The following is a 19,429-nucleotide window of genomic DNA, read 5'->3' as shown; positions in this document are numbered from 1 at the left end:
GAACCCAAGGAAAAACATATAGTTATCCTCTTGGCTAAGGGAAGTAGACAAAATTGCCTGGGAGAAAATTGGGATCTTGGGGGTGGGGTGGGATGGGGGTAAGGGGAGATGGGGAGAGAAAAGTGAGAAGGGAAGGATGGGGGAAACTTGGGGAAACAGGAGGATTGGGATAAAGGAAGGTTGGATAGGGGAGCACAGAAGCACAATTCTTAGTTAAGGGAGCCACCTTAGGGTTGGCAAGAGACTTGAACCTAGAGTGGCTCCCAGGAGCCCATGGTGATGTCCCCAGTTAGTCCCTTGGGCAGCGGAGGATAGGGAACCTGAAATGACCCTATCCTATAGCAATACTGACGAATATCTTGCATATCACCATAGAACCTTCATCTGGTGATGGATGGAGATAGAGACAGAGACCCACACTGGAGCACTGGACTGAGTTCCCAAGGTCCCAATGAGGAGCGGAAGGAGGGAGAACATGAGCAAGGAAGTCAGGACCACGAGGGGTGCACCCACCCACTGAGACAATGGGGCTGATCTATTGGGAGCTCACCCAGGCCAGCTGGACTGTGACTGAAAAAGCATGGGATAAAACTGGACTCTCTGAACATGGCGAACAATGAGGGCTGATGAGACGCCAAGGACAATGGCACGGGGTTTTGACCCTACTTCATGTTCTGGCTTTGTGGGAGCCTAGCCAGTTTGGATGTTCACCTTCCTAGACATGGACGGAGGAGGTTGGACCTTGGACTTTCCACAGGGCAGGGAACCCTGACTGCTCTTTGGACTGGAGAGGGAGGGGGAGAGGAGTTTGGGGGAGGGGAGAAGGGTGGGAGGAGGGGGAGGGAAATGGGAGGCTGGGAGGAGGCGGATACTTTCTTTTTCCTTTTCTCAATAAAAAAAAAAAATAACATGCCAAAATTGTGAACACATCTTAGCAAATTCTAAGATGGAGATTTATAGATTTATGTGAGTAAATATTAAAAAGAGAAATGTCTCAAAAAAAAAAGATTTTTTTTTATTTATTTATTATGTATACAGTGTTCTGCCGGCATGCCTTCAGGCCAGAAGAGGGCACCAGATCTCATTATGGATGGTTGTAAGCCACCATGTGATTGCTGGGAATTCAACTCAGGACCTCTGAAAGAGCAGCCAGTACTCTTAACCTCTGAGCCATCTCTCCAGCCCTGGGGGAGATAGTTCTTATACAAGTGTAAAAACCTGAATTTGAACCCAGAATCCATGCCATAGTGACACTTATTTGCAGCCACAGTACTGGAGAAGGAAGATTTCTGGGGGCTTGCTGGTCAGCCAACCTAGCCTACTTTGCAAGTTTCAGACCAATGATACAAACTCAAAAAAACAAGATGGAAGGTTCCTGAGAAATGACACCAGAGTTGACCTCTTTTTCACCAAAAGTACTTATGTGTACCCACTGCACATGTGTGATTATAAATATAATATATATATATTATATATATATATATACATGGGCGTGTGCACACACACATACAAAAGCACTAGAAAGCAACTTCAAGTAGCATTAAATAGCCCTCAATCATCAACTAAATATTACCAAAAGCTGCAAGGAATCTAACAAGTATTAGAGCCACTGTCTCAATATAGGAAAGAAACAAAGAAGGACGGGAAGAACCTCTCCTTCCTAAACACATAACAAATAAGTAAGCATTCTGAATGGGCATATTAAAGTACTGAAAGGACCCTTACTACTTTACTGAAAAGTGTCTCACTTCATAGACACATACAGTAAAATTAGAATGATACAGAGATTAACATGGCAGTATGCAAGGAAGGACTACACACAAATTCCCAAATGTTTTCCCCCCTAAGCTCATGCCTTCATGAAGTTTGGTTGTGTTGCTTCTGTTGTTTCAGACAGGGTCTTGCTCTGTACAAGTGACCTGAAATTCTGTAGATAAGCCCAGGTTGGCCTCAAACCCACAATTCTCCTGCCTCAGTCTCCCAACTGTTGGGATTACAGCCATGTGTCAGCAGTCCTGGCTGCCTTTAGGAAGTTTTAAATTAGAAATATTTGCCTAAAATACTTATAGGCCCACAAAAATTACCTTTTTGTAAAAAGACGTCAAGTTGATCAGCACAAAAGGCTTTCAATTCCTTCTCAGGTTTGTCCTTCTTGACCAGTGCTACAACATAGTTGGCTAGGGCTGAAGGGTCAGCATCACATCTAGTTAGACAAAGAGAAAATTAAAATTGTAAAACACTGGTTGTAAACAGTGATGTTATTAATGAAATTACCCATTTTAGAAAATCAAAGATTTAAAGTGACTTCAAACACAGGCAGCTATTGTAACAAGCAGCATTTATGTTCTCCAAGTGAGATTTTCCTTTTCTGTTTACTTAATAATTACTTTGCCTACTGTTTCCAAGGTTCTAGTAAGAATAAGAACATTGAATCAGGACATTTTTATTTGCTTTCTCAGAAGCAACAGGGAAAGGGTAACCCCTAAACTGCTGGCACCAATAACACCCCCAGTTTCATGTGACCAGTGGGAAAAAAAAAAACAAGGAAGGGAAAGTGATGGACAGATTATTCCTCTTCTCAGAGTATCTTACCCTAGAGCCACAGGGACCAACATCCCAAATCAGCTTTTCAACCTACTATTAACCTCACAGCCTGTTCTTTAGTCATTACTGGTTAGTTTACTTCACAGCTGCAAGCAAAAGAAAGCTCCAAGAGCTAAAAACATGTATACAAGTGCTTGAAAGGTGGTAGAAAGAACCTTCATTTGTTTTGATACTCAAAACACCTCCTATGCCAGAGATCACATGATTCTGGCTTGCTGATTCCTCACCAATCTGTCAGACATAATATTTGATCTATGTCATATCAAACTAGAAGTTTACATGTTGATATATATATGTACATAAAATCAATTACATATGTATGTATTTTAAAAATAGACTAGATCTCCTAATACATGCATATTTAAGTAACACATACCTAATGTGGCCTCAAAGCGTTTTTTGTTTATTTCTGAGACTGGATTTCACTCATCTGGATGTTATGTATGGCCTCAACTCCTCCTGCTTCTGCCTGCTAGAAATGAAGGTGTGTGCTACCATGCCTTGTTCTTACTAAAGTAAAATGAACATTCAGGAGGATAGTAGTCATTGTGTAAGCAAAGTGATCCAATTTGTATAAATGCTATTCAATATAATCTTGTTTGACAATTCTTAGGCTTCCTTTGTCAAACAGAAAGCTTAAGACATTTCAACTTATGACTGTCAATCACATTTCCCAACAAAAGAAAAACTAGTACCTCTACTTCAGAAATGATGGTTCAAACCTATAATTCCAGAATTTGGGAGACCAGGGCAGAAAGATCACATTGAATTCAGGGACACACTGGGCCAAGCAAACTATCTTAAAACAAATAAGCAACTAAACAAAAGCCTACATATTAGTAAAAGAGCAAAACTTTTCTTCATTGCCAACATTGTCTTAAGGAAGGGTGATTCTTTAAAGCCACACACCTAGAGACTGGGAAAGTCCTTACAGCACAGAACGAGGACCTGACTTCGGATCCCTAGCACACACCTAAGTTGGAGGTAACAGTGTGTCTGTAATCCGAGCATGCCAATCAGCAAATTTCAGTAAGAGATGAGGTAGAGCAGGAAAGAGGAAGAACACCTGATGTTGACCTCTGGCTTCCACATACACATATTCAGAGAGAGAGAGACCATGTACCTAATTCTAGAGAGAGACAGAGACAACAGACTATGCACCTAACTCTAAAAAAGAAAAAATATAGTCAATATCAATTTTATAAAACACAGAGCTATTTACAAAATCAGAAGCAAAGGTCAAAGTGTACTAAGAATGAATATGTATTATTATTTGCATATTACAATAATACAAAATTTAAAAAGAAAGTCAGCTGGGCAGTGGTGGTGCAAAGCTTTAATCCCAGTACTTCAAAAGCAGAGGTCAACCTGGTCTACAGAGCTAGTTCCAGGACAGCCAGGGGTACACAGAGAAACCCTGTCTCAAAAAAAAATGAAAGGAAGGAAGGTAAACTCAGGGTTTCTATTGCTGTGATGAAACACCATATCCAAAAAGCAAGTTGTGGAGAAGGGTTTATTTGGTTTACACTTCCATATTGCTCTGTTCATTATTGAATAAAGTCAGAACAGGAACTCAAACAGGACAAGACCCTGGAAGCAGATGATGCAGAAGTCATGAGGAGCAGCTCTTACTGGCTTGTTCCCTGTGGCTTGCTCAGCCTGTTTTCTTATAGAACCTAGTAGGACCACCAGCCCAGAGATGGGACCACCGACCATGGGCTGGGCCCTCCACCATTGATCACTAATTGAGAAAATGCCTTACTGCTGGACCTCATGGAGGATTTCTCAACAGAGGCTTCTTCCCCTCTGATGATTCCAGTTTGTAACAAGTTGACACAAATCAGCCAACACAGATACTCTTCTTGTTTAAATATTTACGTGTGTGTGTGTGTGTGTGCGCGCGCGTGTGTGTGTACATACATACCTGTGGGGATCAGAGGACAACATGTGGAAATCGGTTCTCTCCCTCCCAACACGCCCCTCCCAACACATAGGCTCTAGGGACTCAATGAACTCAGGTTAAGAGGCTTGGTGTTTGGTGGCCAGCATCTTTACCTGCTAAGCCATCTTACCAGTCATGGATAAGGATCGTCTCTAACACAGATAAAAAGGATACAAAAACATAAATAAGGGATTGAAGAAATGGTTAAGTGGTTAAGAATATGTATTTCTCAAGCTGGGTGGTGATGGTACACCCTTTAACCCCAGCAGAGGCAGGCAGATCTCTGTGAGTTTGAGGTCAGCCTGTTCTACAGAGCTAGTTCCAGGACAGCTAGGGCTGTTGCACAGAGAAACCGTGTCTCAAAAAAGAAAGACAAAACAAAACAAAAGAATATGTACTTCTCTTTTAGAAGACCTGGGTCTGATTCCCAACACCCACATGGTAGTCACCACTGCAACTCTAGTTCCAGGGTATTCAACTCCTATTTCTGGTCTCTGCAGGTACCACAAGATGTGCACACACATACACACACACACACGTACACGCAAAACTCATAAGCATAAAATATTTAAGTAAACAAATAAATGTGGCAGAAAATGGCAACGTTATTTTTTTTCTGGTATTATCAAAACATCTTTAGTCTCAATACTTGACAAGCATAATTCTGAGTAAGAGACTACGAAGCCCAGTTTGGTGGCTTACACCTTTAATTTAGGGGCCAGCAGATGTCTGTGAGTTCAACACCAGCCTGGTCTACAGAGTGAGTTCTAGGACAGCCAGGGCTATTTAGAGACCCTGCTCAAAAGACAAAACAAATCAAAAAAGAATATGAAGTTTATAGTCAGAAACAGGTAAAACATCCAGTTACTGGGTTAAACAAACCCAAGTACCTTTGACATAATTTAGTATTCAGACTAAAAGACAAATACAGAATTGAGCAGTTTTTGATGAAACACATTTTAGGGAGATTAAAACAAGTTATCAATATCTAGCCCATGCTAGCCTGGATCTCACAATGCAGCCCAAGCTGGCCTCAAACTTGTATCTGTCCTCCTGTTTCACTACTAGATTTATAGGCATGTACCACATACTTCCTTCTAGATCTCAGAAAACACATTTCAATGTAATAATGCTAAAAATTAGGGTGAATAGTTTAAAAAGTAGAATACTCTAGGAAAGGTAATCACAGTTTAAATAATTGTTTAATATAAATAAATAACAGTGTAGGGTAGACTCATACACTGAATACAAATACATACTACATTCAAAGGGATAAGAAGAGCATTCAAATCTATTATCTCCCAATATGTGCCAATAAAGTGGGCTATCAAGGAAATCATCAGTCTGAAACACTAAGTCACACTACGTGAAAGATGAAAGAAACAAAGACATTTGGGGGTCTTGTGCTGAAACTATTCAGACCTTTCTGAAGTCTTACTCATCCCTTCAACACAGCAACTCCTACTACATAATTTTCAAAGATTCACAATAACACAATAGCATGGTACGATACTTAAGCTAGTAGTAGCCCAAGAGAATTTCCAGAACTGTATCACAGAAACAACCTAAGACCCTTTTTCCTACCCTAAGTCATCCTTTTCCTACTAAAATGATTTTCCCTTCCTGATCCATGAGTAGTATGCAACAACAGTACACAAAGCCTTTAGCACTTTTACAGAACCAAGTTCATATATTCTGCTTGACCACTGATACAGCACAGCTTAGAAAGAAATTTTAAATTTTTTTGCATCTATAACTATATTAAACATGTATATTTCCCAGAAAAAGATGGGTTTCTGTTAAAAAGGTTACAAAAGTTACTAATATATATCTTAGATTATTACATTGGACTGGAAATGGTGGCACATGCTCCAGGGCTCTGTAGGTGGAGGCAGGACAGGAGTACAAGATCAGAGGTCAAATTCAGTTTAGCTATAAGAAACATTGTTTCAAAAAACAAACAACCATCATTCCAGAAGCAGAAGAGACAGAAAGATGAAGAGGCAGAGGAGAGGAGAAGCAGAGGAAAAAGGGAAAGGCAATGGAAAGTGAGGTGGGGCAGAGGAGAAAGAGAAGTGGGGAGAGAGGGAGAGGCAGAGAAGAGAGGGAGAGATGGAGAAGCAGAGGAGAGGCAGAAAGAAATAAGAGGGGCCTAGAGGCAGAAACAGGTGGATCGCTGAGTTACAGGCCAGCCTAGTCTACATAGTGAGCTCCAGGCCAATTAAGGTTACACAGAAGAACTTGCCTAAAAACAACAAACAAATAAATTGATTTAAAAAAAAAAACTAACACTGAAATTGTAAATCTGCAAGGCAACTAAATGTTCCACTCAAGAGAAGGGCTAAGTGAGATGGCTCAGTGGGTGACAGCCTTTGCTGCCAAGTTTGATGAGCTGAGTTCAATGCCCATATAACACACATACATACAATGTACACACACGAATAAGATTAATTTTTAAAACGTTTTAAAAGATTAGGCAGAGAACCCTCCTTGGGAAGTAAAACTAGGCTGTAACTCCATGCAAGTAAAATATATTTCATATCACATATACTTTTCTAACATATATCTGCAAGACAAATTAATGTTACAAGTCTCAACCTTTAACTGCAATAACAATCAACAAAAGAAAATTTCAAAAACTGTGTTACCAATATGAGGACTCATTAAAATTCATATCCTATACAATATAAGACATTTTTAATAAACTTTAAGTCATCTTAGAAAACAAGATCAGTTACACAACAGACCTGTTGATTCAGTCCTGAAGTCCCAGCTATCTGAGATGCTGAGGCATAGGGATTATAATTTCAAGGCCTTCCTGGAATACAGAGTGAACTAACAGCCTAGGCAACTTAGTGAACCCCTATCTCAAAATAAAACTAAAAAGTTGGGGCTATAGCTCAGTGGTGATTACCTAAGTTCAAATCCCCAGTATTATAAAAGAAAAGAGAGAAAAAAATAAATCAGAATTTTTACTAGAAAAGGCTAACAAAAATACTGACCTACAAACATCTACAAAGCCCTCAAATTTCAATTCTTTTCTCTTTTGATGAATTCTCTATTTGTAGACATTACTATCTGTACAGCTAAGGCACCAGCTTCAGATTTCAGACATATGCTAATCCCAGATGAAAAAGTAAAGGTCCTACCTTTGATACTACTAAAAAGTCATTACATTTTTTGCTTCAGGAAGAAGACAAAGTCTAGTAACCTCCTTCCACTTGGACAAAATCTACATTTTTGTTAACATGGGCCTGATTTTAGCTTCTTAGTGTGATCTCTGTTTCAGAGATAAGACCACTAATAAATAAAGTGTTAATGAATCATAGGGAAAAGGCCGCTTACTCCTAATGTGTATTAACAGTCACCAATAATCATATTTACTAAAAACTAGACAGAAGAAACAAAGGTAAACACTGAAAAGACTTAAACACTAAAAAAAAATCTGTTTATTATAGAGACAACATTATTTCTAACCAAATAGTAATAACAGTCAGGGAAACCACTCTGACTATCAGAGATATAGGAAATATTAGGCATGCACAGTGATGGCTATAAAAGTAATGCACAAATATGAAAATGCTTTCCCGATGTAATGTCAATTAGAAATTAAGCTAGAAAATTTCACAGTGAGTGCTTACAGCTACAAAGTTCCTTCATAAAGGAGAAACTGAAAATAAACACTGATAATTTTATTTTCTATAGCGCACTAATAAAGGTTTCAGCTCTTACTACCCTCACATTGGGGATTAAGTTTCAACACATGAACTCTGGGTGACATTAAAACATCAAGACTGTAATACTTTCCTCTCACTTTACCCACACCCCTTTTTTGAGACAGGGTTTCGCCACACAGCCATCATGCTGGCCTTGAACTCCCAAGTGCTGGGATTAAAAGAGTGCACAACACCTCACTCATCCTAGTCTTTGTTGGTTGTTTTTTGTTTTTGTTTTTGAGACAGGTTTCACTATGTAACCCTGACTGTCCTGGAACTCACTATGAAGAACAGACTGTCCTGGAACTTACAAGAGATGACCCTGCCTGTGTCTCCTAAATGGTGGGACTAAAGGCACCACTATGCCTGGCTTCAACTTACCCTTTCTTTCTTTCTTTCTTTCTTTCTTTCTTATCTTACTCTTAATTAGGAGTTTTCACGAAAGTATATATGGAAGAGATACCCTCCAGATTTGTTTTGTTTATATTTGTGATAATATGCATGACCATACACATCCGTCAGTTCCAAATGCAATTTTGATATCTGAAACGTAGATCCTAGGTACCACTAGTTAAATATATCCACAAAGTTAAATTAGCAAAAAACAAATCTTTTTAATGCTGGGACTCAAACCCAAGGCCCTCTGCATTACTTTATCACTAAGCTGCACTCCCAGTCCAAACTTAATTTTCTAATTGTTAAGCAATCGAAATATACACATAAGGCTGTTCATTCGCTTCAACATTTACTATTAATTAAATATCAACTATTTTTTGATTTTTTAAGACAGGGTTTCTCTGTGTAACCCTGGCTGTCCTGGATCTTGCTCTGCTGACCAAACTGGCCTCGAACTCAGAGATTTGCCTGCCTCTGCCTCCCAAATGTTGGGATTAAAGGCATACACCATCACCACTTAGTACCACCCAAGTCTCTTGTTTGATGACTTTGATTACTCTGAGTAAAACAGACCTTGCTCTTCAAGTCACATGACTATGAAAAAGAATTACAGAACAGAATCACATATGGTACAAAAAGACATGCAATAACTATGAAAGCAACAACACTGCAAAAGAATGAGAGAACACAGTGAGAGGAAACTCAGGGCTATAAAGGCAACTTCTGGCTTCTAGCCTGTAGTTATTAAGCCGGGAAGAATGAAGTCCGAGATATTTAGGAAGCAGAACAAGAATATAAGATCAAGTATGCTCTTACTTGGTACACCAAAATATGTCAACAAGTCCTCTGGAAAATAACCCGTTCTCTAAGTCGGTGAACATCACCTTAAACAAGTCTCATGCCATGCTATAGGCACAAGAATTCTGTGAAGCCACTAGAGTACCTTAAAAAATTAGGAATACTTCTCCATCCCAAGAATAGTGTCCCAAATACTCATTACACCCTACTAGTTTATTTACCAGAAGATCAGGCCTAGTGACCAATAGCTCATGTTTCTTCCCACTTGAGGAACTACAGTGATAACTAGTCAGAGTTTAATGTCCTAAGAATTGCCAGTCTACTCCAGGATGTAAACCATGCCTGCCATGACTACTGAATCAATAAATAGGAACTAATGAAATAATCCTACTCTTGCAGCTTTTGCTACCCTTTCCATCATACACTAAAATAACATATTTCCTATTATAGTTTGAAGACTCTGAAATTGCCCAAACTCACAGGAACTACACGCCAAGTCCATGACTTTCACTAGCAACTCCTATTCTTTACTTTTAAGGATTTATTTATTTATTATGCATACAGTGTTCTGCCTGCATGTACGCCTGCACACCAGAAGAAGGCACCAGATCTCATTATAGATGGTTGTGAGCCACCATGTGATTGCTGGGAATTGAACTCAGGACCTCTGGAAAAGCCAGTGCTCTTAACCTCTGAGCCATCTCTCCAGCCCCACAACTCCTATTCTTACTTATAAGATCGCAATGAGGCAAAGACTATGTTATACACATGACAAATGAATATTTATTAAAGATGGCAGTGGCACCCAACATTAATAAGCAAAATATCTGCAAAGCTTAGTGTAGCTTCATATTTCAAAAACACAAACTGTATGGTACAGAGTGCCTGAAGAACACAAAGCACTTTTGACAGTCTGCACTATTACCATACTATGTTTGCAAAGTAGGGGAAAAGGCTAATATTTAAGAGAAGAAAGATAATATCTGAAAAATCAAAATTAGACAGATATACGTAAGTAGAAGCTAACTGCCCTGATTCACACAACAATGTTCTATTATAATACACAGACATATCCAAGAAGTTTACAAACCCCACCAGTCGTTGGATGTAGTGGTACACGCCTTTTAATTCTAGCACTTGGGAGACAGAGGCAGGTCAATCTCTGTGAGTTGGAGGCCAGCCTGGTCTACAACGTGAGTTCTAGGACAGGCTCTAAAGCTATTCAGAGAAACCCAGTCTCAAAAAAATCAAAGCAAAACCAAAACAAACAAACAAACAAACAAAACCATACACCAGTGTCATACAACCTGTAATCAAAGCACTTATTCTAAGACAGGATTGTGAGTAAATTGAAGGCCACTCTGGGCAACAGTGAAAAACAGGCCAGCATGTGCTATATAGTAAGATTTGTCAAAAAGAAAAAGAAGTGGTGGTGGGGGGGGGTAAGAAAAAAGAAAAACACATCAAGTCAAATTTTTACAATAAGCCAAACAAGAAACAACACATACTTAAAAATTCCCATTTGAGAACTCTGTGATAGAGGGCTTACCTTGAATGAACAAGGAAATGATTTCAAATCTCAGTATTATAAAAGAAAGACAAAATCTTATTTATTTAGGTAGAAATGCAGGTCTGTCACTATAATAAAAATACTTGGCCCCAGAGACTTGGGTCAACAGGGAAAGACACCCATCAAACAAGACATGATAACCTGAACTGGATCCCTGGAACTGACAAGGAGGAAGAAAATGGACTCCTACAAGTTGTACTCGGATTCTACATGTAGAAACACACATGCATACACACACCAATTAATTTCTTAAAATGAGTAGTAATTTCTGATCAAATGATGCACAATATCACAATTTATGCATAATGCCTACATGATATGTCTGACAAGGATGTCTGCGATTTTTTTTAAGATTTACTATGTATACAGTGTCTGGCTGCATGTATACCTGCAGGCCAGAAAAGGGCACCAGACCTCATTACAAATTGTTGTGAGCCACCATGTGGTTGCTGGGAATTGAACTCAGGACCTCTGGAAAAGCAGCCAGTGCTCTTAACTGCTGAGCCATCTCTCCAGACCCTACAATTCTTTGTAAGTGAAGAAAAATAAGGATCCCATATAAGATCGGTTAGTATAGTCTGTCTGTGACTTTTTGACCTGATTTCCTCCCCTTTTAGTGTACTGCCATCAAAAATGGTGGCAATGGTCTTTCTCCAGCAAGCTAAGGGAGGTAAAGGGTTATTCCTTCCAGGGTGGGAAAGATAGCTCAGCAGGTAAGAACACTGGCTGCTCTTCTCCTGGACCCTTGATGGCTCACAAGCATCTCTACTCCAATTCCAAAATACCTAATACCTCTCTGACAAACACACTCTGCACAAGACACAGAGTGCACAGATATGCATGTAGGCAAAACACCCATAAAATAAAATAAAATAAAAATCTTTTAAAAAAAAAGTACAACAGAATTCATGTACTCAGCCATAGCCTGATTCCAACCTGCAAGTACATTATCTCAAAGCCTGACAACTAACTGCTCTGAAATGCTATGTTGTAATAACATGTCAATCTGCTATGAAAAGTGCTCTTGAATCTAGAATGTGAAATAAGTAAATTTACAAACACAACCCACATTAGCATATCACTTATTATGTTTTTAGACTTTCTAGACAAAAAGTAGTCAGCCATGACAGTGTACCAAGAATGAAAATCTATATGGCATTTGCACTTACTATTTTTTAATCAACAGCTCTTTCTAAAAACAATACTATAAGTTAAAAATAAAACTTTCATAGGAGAGATACATTCTTAAAGTCTAATTAGTGATGCTAGTCTTTTTTTCTTATTTAGCTTATGTTTATATGATGGAGACCAAACTCAGGGCTTAACATACATTAAAAAGTATATGCTCAAATGGCCAAAAGACACTTAAGGTCATGCTCAACTTCCTTAGCGATCAGGGAAATGCAAATCAAGACAACTTTAAGATACCACCTTACACCTGTCAGAATGGCTAAAATAAAAAACACCAATGATAGCCTTTGCTGGAGAGGTTGTGGAGAAAGGGGTACACTCACCCATTGCTGGTGGGAATGCAAACTTGTGCAACCACTCTGGAAAGCAGTGTTTCGGTTTCTCAGGAAATTCGGGATCAACCTACCCCTGGATCCAGCAATACCACTCTTGGGAATATACCCAAGAGAGGCCCTATCATACAACAAAAGTATATGCTCAACTATGTTCATGGCAGCATTGTTTGTAATAGCCAGAACCTGGAAACAACCTAGATGCCCTTCAACAGAAGAATGGATGAAGAAAGTATGGAATATATACATATTAGAGTATTACTCAGCAGTAAAAAACAAGGACTTCTTGAATTTTGCATACAAATGGATGGAAATAGAAAACACTATCCTGAGTGAGGTAAGCCAGACCCAAAAAGAGGAACATGGGATGTACTCACTCATATTTGGTTTCTAGCCATAAATAAAGGACATTGAGCCTATAATTCATGTTCCTAGAGAAGCTAGATAAGGTGAATCCAAAGACAAACACATAGGCATCCTCAGGAATATTAACCTTCATCAGGCGATGAAAGGAGACAGAGACAGAGACCCACACGGGAGCACCGGACAGAAATCTCAAGGTCCAAATAAGGAGCAGAAGGAGACGGAGCACGAGCAAGGAACTCAGGACCACGAGGGGTGCACCCACACACTAAGACAATGGGGATGTTCTATTGGGATCTCACCAAGGCCAGCTGGCCTAGGTCTGAAAAAGCATGGGATAAATCCGGACTAGCTGAACATAGCGGACAATGAGGAATACTGAGAATTCAAGAACAATTGCAGTGGGTTTTTGATCCTACTGCACGTACTGGCTTTGTGGGAGCCTAGGCAGTTTGAATGCTCACCTTACGAGACCTGGATAGAGGTGGGCAGTCCTTGGGCTTCCCACAGGTCAGGGAACCCTGATTGCTCTTCGAGCAGATGAGGGGGGGGGACTTGATCGGGGGAGGGGGAGGAAAATGGGAAGCGGTTGTGGGGACGAGGCAGAAATCCTTAATAAATAAATAAATTTAAAAAAAAAATATGGGAAGAGAACACCAAAAAATAAATAAATAAATAAATAAATAAAAAGTATATGCTGCAAAGTTTAACATATAATACCAGCCTAAGTCTTTCTTTTCTAATCTTCAATGAGTAACTTTAATCCCAATACCAAGGAGGCCAAGGCAATAGGATTTTCAGGAGTTTGAGGCCAGTGTGGGCTACAAAAGCCAGGCCAGTCAGAGCTACAAGCTACACAGAAAAATACTATCTCAAAACACAAAACAGAGGCTGGAAAGCTGGCTCAGTAGTTAAGAACACTGGCTGCTCTTCTAGAGGTCCTGAGTTCAATTCCCAGCAACCACATGGTGGCTCACAACCATCTGTAATGAGATCTGGCACCCTCCTCTGGTGTGCAGGCATACAGGGAGGCAGAATGTTGTATACTTAATAAATAAACAAATCTTAAAAAAGAATGATGTAGCCGGGCGGTGGTGGCGCACGCCTTTAATCCCAGCACTCGGGAGGCAGAGGCAGGTGGATCTCTGTGAGTTCGAGACCAGCCTGGTCTACAGAGCTAGTTCCAGGACAGGCTCCAAAACCACAGAGAAACCCTGTCTCGAAAAACCCAAAAAAAAAAAAAAAAAAAAAAAAAAAAGAATGATGTGTGTTTCAATTTGACTTGAAAAAAACAACACAAGGGCTGGAGAGATGGCTCACAGGTTAAGAGCATTGCCTGCTCTTCCAAAGGTCCTGAGTTCAATTCCCGGCAACCACATGGTGGCTCTGTAATGAGGTCTGGTGCCCTCTTCTGACCTGCAGACATACACACAGACAGAATATTGTATACATAACAAATAAATAAAAAAAAGAAAAAGAAAAAAACAACACAAAACAAGTTTTAACACTAAGTTCAAGTAATCTTTTGTTTGGTTGGTGTTCTTCTTTTGAAACAAGGTCTCTGTTACACAGTCCTAGCTAGCCTGGAAATCATGGCAATCTCTTGCCTCAGCCTCTTACAAGTGCACAATGCCATGCCCAGCTTTCAAGTATTCGTTTGTTTTTTGAAGATTTATCCTTATTATATTTTTAATTATTTGTAGGGTATGTCTGTATTTTGTTATGTACATCTGAGCGCAGATACCTTCAGATGCCAGAGATGTTAAATCCTCTGGAGCCCAAGTTACAGACTGAACTACTTTATAAGGGTTCTGGAAAACAAACTCAGGTCCTTTGGAAGAGCAGTAAATACTCTTAAGCACTGAGCCATCTCTCAAGCTCTCATTCATTTTAAAGTATAATTTTCGATCAAGATCACAGAATAATTAAAATTGTCAGTTGATAAAAGAAAAAAAACACCCTAACAAAAACATCACTAGCAAGAAAGATGACATTCTTACACTAAAGTTTACCTTAATAAAAAGAAAAGAACTGGTCAGGGGCTGGAGAGATGGCTCAGTGGTTAAGAGCATTGCCTGCTCTTCCAAAGGTCCTGAGTTCAATTCCCAGCAACCACATGGTGGCTCACAACCATCTGCAATGAAGTCTGGTGCCCTCTTCTGGCCTTCAGGCATACACATAGACAGAATATTGTATACATAATAAATAAATAAATAAATAAATAAATATTTAAAAAAAAAAGAACTGGTCAGTGATTGTGCAAGTCTTTAATCCAAGCACTCAAGAGGCAGAAGCAGGCAGATCCCTGTAAATTGGAGACCAGCCTGGTCTACAGAGTTCAAAGACAGCACGGGCTGTGAAGAGAAACCCTATCTTGAAGAAGAAAAAAAAAAAAGTACTAGCTAGTGCTATTACTACCCAGTAATACATTTTTAGGGTACTTAAAAAAAGAAAAACTAAATTAAGCCAGGCTGTGGTGGTGTATGCCTTTAATCCCTGCACACCAGAGGTAGAGACAGGTGGATCTTTGTGAGTTCAAGGCCAGTCTGGTCTACAAGAGCTTGAGAGCTACAGCAAAACCGCCTCGAAAAACAAAAACAAACAAACAACAACAAAAAAAAAACTAAAAAGAAGCTATAATGCTAAATGTTGTTACTATCTACCTGAGACATAAAACATACATTTAATACTTTCAAATTTTAAAAAGACAGTACACAAGATCTCTACTAACAAAGAGAATGAGAGCTTATCAGGGAAAATTGAGGAGAAAATAAAAGATGGGCTGGTCTGGCCCTGGGTTCAATGTTCTACAATGCAAGAAAAGACAACATTGAAGCACAATTAATAAAAACTCAAGTGACAGAAATTGGGGTTCAACCTGAAGGTCAGAAAAGCAAAACAGCCAGTCACTAGCTCTACCTCAATCTGAAATGGAAATGCTGCCTCCAGGAATCTCAGAATGAGACTGAGAGCTGTCTCTCCTGCTTTATAATCCTCTCCAGTTCTGGGATTAAGGGCATGCAGCACTACCACCTGGTTTCTATGGCAAACTAGTGTGGCTGTTGGGATTAAAGGTGTGTGTCATTGCTGCCTGGTCAGTAAGGCTGGTCAGTGTGGCTTACTTTTCTGATCTTCAAGAAAGCTTTATTTATTAAAATACAAATGAGCCGGGCGGTGGTGGCGCACGCCTTTAATACCAGCACTCAGGAGGCAGAGGCAGGCGGATCTCTGGGAGTTCGAGGCCAGCCTGGTCTACAAGAGCTAGTTCCGGGACAGGCACCAAAAAGCTACAGAGAAACCCTGTCTTGAAAAAAACCCCAAAAAAAAAAAAAAAACCCACAAATGAAATGCTACTACACAACAGACATTCAAAACAGACCTTTCAAGAGTTGGTAAGAAAAATAAACAGGTGGTAGCACCACAAGCCTTTACTCAGCACTCAGGGGCAGAGGCAGGTGGATCTCTGTGAGTTCAAGGCCAGCCTGATCTCCAGAGCTAGTTTCAGGACAGGCTCCACGGAGAAATACTGTCTTGAAAAACCAAAAAAGAAAAATATAACTAATTTTTAAAAACATATAGACTTTCCCGCCTTTTTTAGTTCTTTTCACAACAGTAAAACTGACTAGTTCTATCTTATTCCCAAATTGCACATCACAATCCATTTCCATCTTAGTGCCCTAAAACTTTCCACTGTAGAAAAGGGATGCAAACATTCCACCAAACTTTCGAGTATGCCCAGAAGTCATTTTCATTCTAACTGGACGACCACTCATCTAAACCTGAGAAGCCCTTACTGCACGATTATTTACTCATTCATTTGTCCCTATGCTCTATTCATTCACTCCCAGAAGGCAAATAACAAACTAGACATCCAAACACCCCGTCCGCAGCCTCCTTTACCATCCTCCACGGATGACCCTCCTCCTGAGGTACCTTCCCACCCCCACCCCGCCCCCAAAAACAAAGTAGCAAAACAAAAACAAAAAGTTAGTTAACCAAGTTTCTTGGGGGGGAAGAGGGTGATGGTGAGGAAATAACAGATGATGAGAACAAGCTGACAATGTCCCCCAACAGCCTCAACTTTACAGTTCCTCCATACCTGTGGGGCTACTTCCCAGTTCCAGCCCCTGAAAACCTTTTTTCTTCCTTCCTCTCTTCCTCTCTTTCTTTCTTTCTTACTAGGGTAATCTGATTTCATGATTCAAGGCCCGCCTTTTTCCTCCTCGAACCATGGGGGGAGGGGGAGGAGTAGGCAAAAACAGTAATGGGGGAGAGGAAGGAGGGAGGGAGGGAGGGAGGGAGGGAGAGAGAGAGAGAGAGAGCAGGAAATGCTCTTGTTCCCTCCCATTCGGTTTCCCATGCTCTCCTCAAAGACTCTCCCCTGCCTTCCATCCTTTCCTCCCCACAGGCAGAGACTAGCTACACCCGAGGATCCCCAAACTCTCCACACAACCTTTACTTTCTTAAAAGTTAAAAACGAGAAGTTGATGATGCCCCTGCTGTCCCTGTCAAGCCTCTTAGTGGTATGTCCACAACAGACACTCCTCAAAACGTCTTGAGAGGACAGGTCTCTCGTTCCCCTGGTCCCTCAGCAGTCACCCTACGCCCCAATTACAGCTGCCCTGTCATCTTTCCGAAATGTTTACAAGATCCTTATTTATTCTTGGGCCCCTTTTATTTTCCTAATACCTGGGGGGGAAAAAAAAGAAAAAGAAGCTTCAACTTTACCCACTTCAACTTCATCATCCATACTATTAACTAATCAGTCCTTCAACCCTCAATCAGACATAAAAATCTCGACTCTTCCCCCAACATCCTGCGGTATCTAAAAAATAATCAATTCTGCCATCAACTCCTCAGGAACACCTTAAAATCCCTCAGTATCCTTGCTCTTATCCTCACGAGCTTCCCCGTAATTTAACAAAACCCTTCCATGCCCGCACATTCACTTCAGCCCTCTTCCCTGTTCTCACCCCTAGGCGCTCACCCCCAACGACGGCTAAGCTTCAGGACCCCCGGCACCCCGAGAAGGCCGTCGACACCGGGCTCCCGGGGACTGTTTGCAAAGTCCTGCAACCCGCTCCGCCGTCCCGCACCTCAGCTCACACATTTAAAAATCCCTCGACAGCCGCGCCACCCGCCCCTGCTCCCAGGTCGGCGTCCTTCAGTCTCCCGCCGGCCTGCAGCCCGGGCCGGCTCCCCGGGTACACGGGGAACCCCCGCCGCCCGTGCCCGGCCCCTTCCCTCCTCACCTCACTACACCGTGGACGAGTACCAGGCGGGCGGCCCCGACTCCCGCCTCCCCTCCCCCACGCCCCCGCGGGTCCCCAACGCCCATGCCGCCGGTCCGGCGCGGCCCGGCGCACTCACATCGGCTCCAGTAACTTGGCCAGCCAGGACTTGAGGGCATCCACATCCTCTATGAGCATGGTGCAGGGAAGGCGGGCTCGGGCCGCCGCTCCTCCTAAGGCCCGCCGCGGGTCTCCGCTCGCCGCCGCCTCACGTTCCCTCACAGCTCCGGGTGCCCTGACCCACCGGGCATCTTAGAGACTTCACCTACTCCCTGGGCCGGGGCCTAACAGGAACTAACCCAAGAGCCCCAGTCAACCTAGCCCAGGGGCTCCAGTAGGCGGGAGATAATGTGAAGTGACGGGCGCACGCACCAATAGGCGAGAGAGGGCCGCGCGCGGCGGGCCAATCGTAAGACTCTCCCGCCCCGCCCGCCGGCCGTATCCAGTGAGGGCGGAGGGACCTAGCAAGGTAGGTGGAGAGTTCAGTGAACTCCCGGTGCAAGATGGTATCTTGGAGAAGGTGCTGTGCCTCTTAAAGGGTCCGCGACGCCTTTTTTTAACCACGCCGCCATCCACGCCCGGAATACCGGTGTATGCTACTAGCAGTGCCTGGGGGAACCCGGAGAGCCCCTTTTCCAGCTTCCTTCCGCTCGTTTTTTTTTTTTTCCTGGAAACTCTCTCCGGTGTCCCGAAATGACTCAGCTGTAGTAAATCTGCAGCACAATGTGCAATGCTTTCACGTTGGACACATTGCAAAGAAGCAAGATCTTGCTAATTTTTTTCTCCCTTTCACACTCATTTTGATGACCGGTGCTCATGCTTCTGTTTTTGTTGTTTTGTTGTTGTTGTTGTGTGTTTTGTTTTTTGTTTTGTTTTTTTGGTTTGTGGTTTTTTTTTTTCTGCTAAGTTTCAGTTACACAGAATCTCTCTCTCTCTCTCTCTCTCTCTCTCTCTCTCTCTCTCTTTTCCTCCCTCTCCCCGTCTTTCGCCCTCTCCCTCCCTCTGTTGTTTGTTTTGAGACGGGATTTTTCTGTATAGCTCTGGCTGTCCTGGAACTCTTTCTGTAAAGCAGGCTGGCCACTAACTAAGATACCTGCCTGCCTCTGCCTCCTGAGTAATGGGACTAAAAGCATGCACTACTACACCAGCGCTAAAAAAAAAACCAAAAAACAAAAAAAAACTCTCCTTCTCTCTCCCTCTCCCTCTCTGTTTTTTCAGGGAGAATT

At 41.6% G+C, this 19,429-nt stretch overlaps 1 protein-coding gene across 2 annotated transcripts in view; it reads right to left on the bottom strand.

Annotated features, from left to right (window-relative positions):
- Window positions 1–18,501, bottom strand: part of LOC121442245 (RNA-binding protein 27) — a 72,821-nt gene extending 54,320 nt beyond the window's left edge. For both annotated transcript variants that reach the window (XM_041643710.1, XM_041643712.1), the window contains exons 1-2: window positions 18,283–18,501; window positions 2,085–2,203 (exon numbers count right to left, since the gene is read on the bottom strand). In XM_041643710.1, coding sequence (XP_041499644.1) covers window positions 2,085–2,203; window positions 18,283–18,341 — 178 coding nt within the window. In that variant the 5' untranslated portion in view covers window positions 18,342–18,501. The remainder of the gene's footprint in view (window positions 1–2,084; window positions 2,204–18,282) is intronic.
- Window positions 18,502–19,429: the final 928 nt, after the last annotated feature.

Source organism: Microtus oregoni, unplaced genomic scaffold (genome assembly GCF_018167655.1).
Source record: "Microtus oregoni isolate MIOR12 unplaced genomic scaffold, Mior012 000088F_ref0000325, whole genome shotgun sequence".
In the NCBI taxonomy this organism is placed as follows: Eukaryota; Metazoa; Chordata; class Mammalia; order Rodentia; family Cricetidae; genus Microtus; species Microtus oregoni.
The sequence above is the reverse complement of the archived record's forward strand: the minus strand, read 5'-3'. Positions and strand labels throughout refer to the sequence as shown.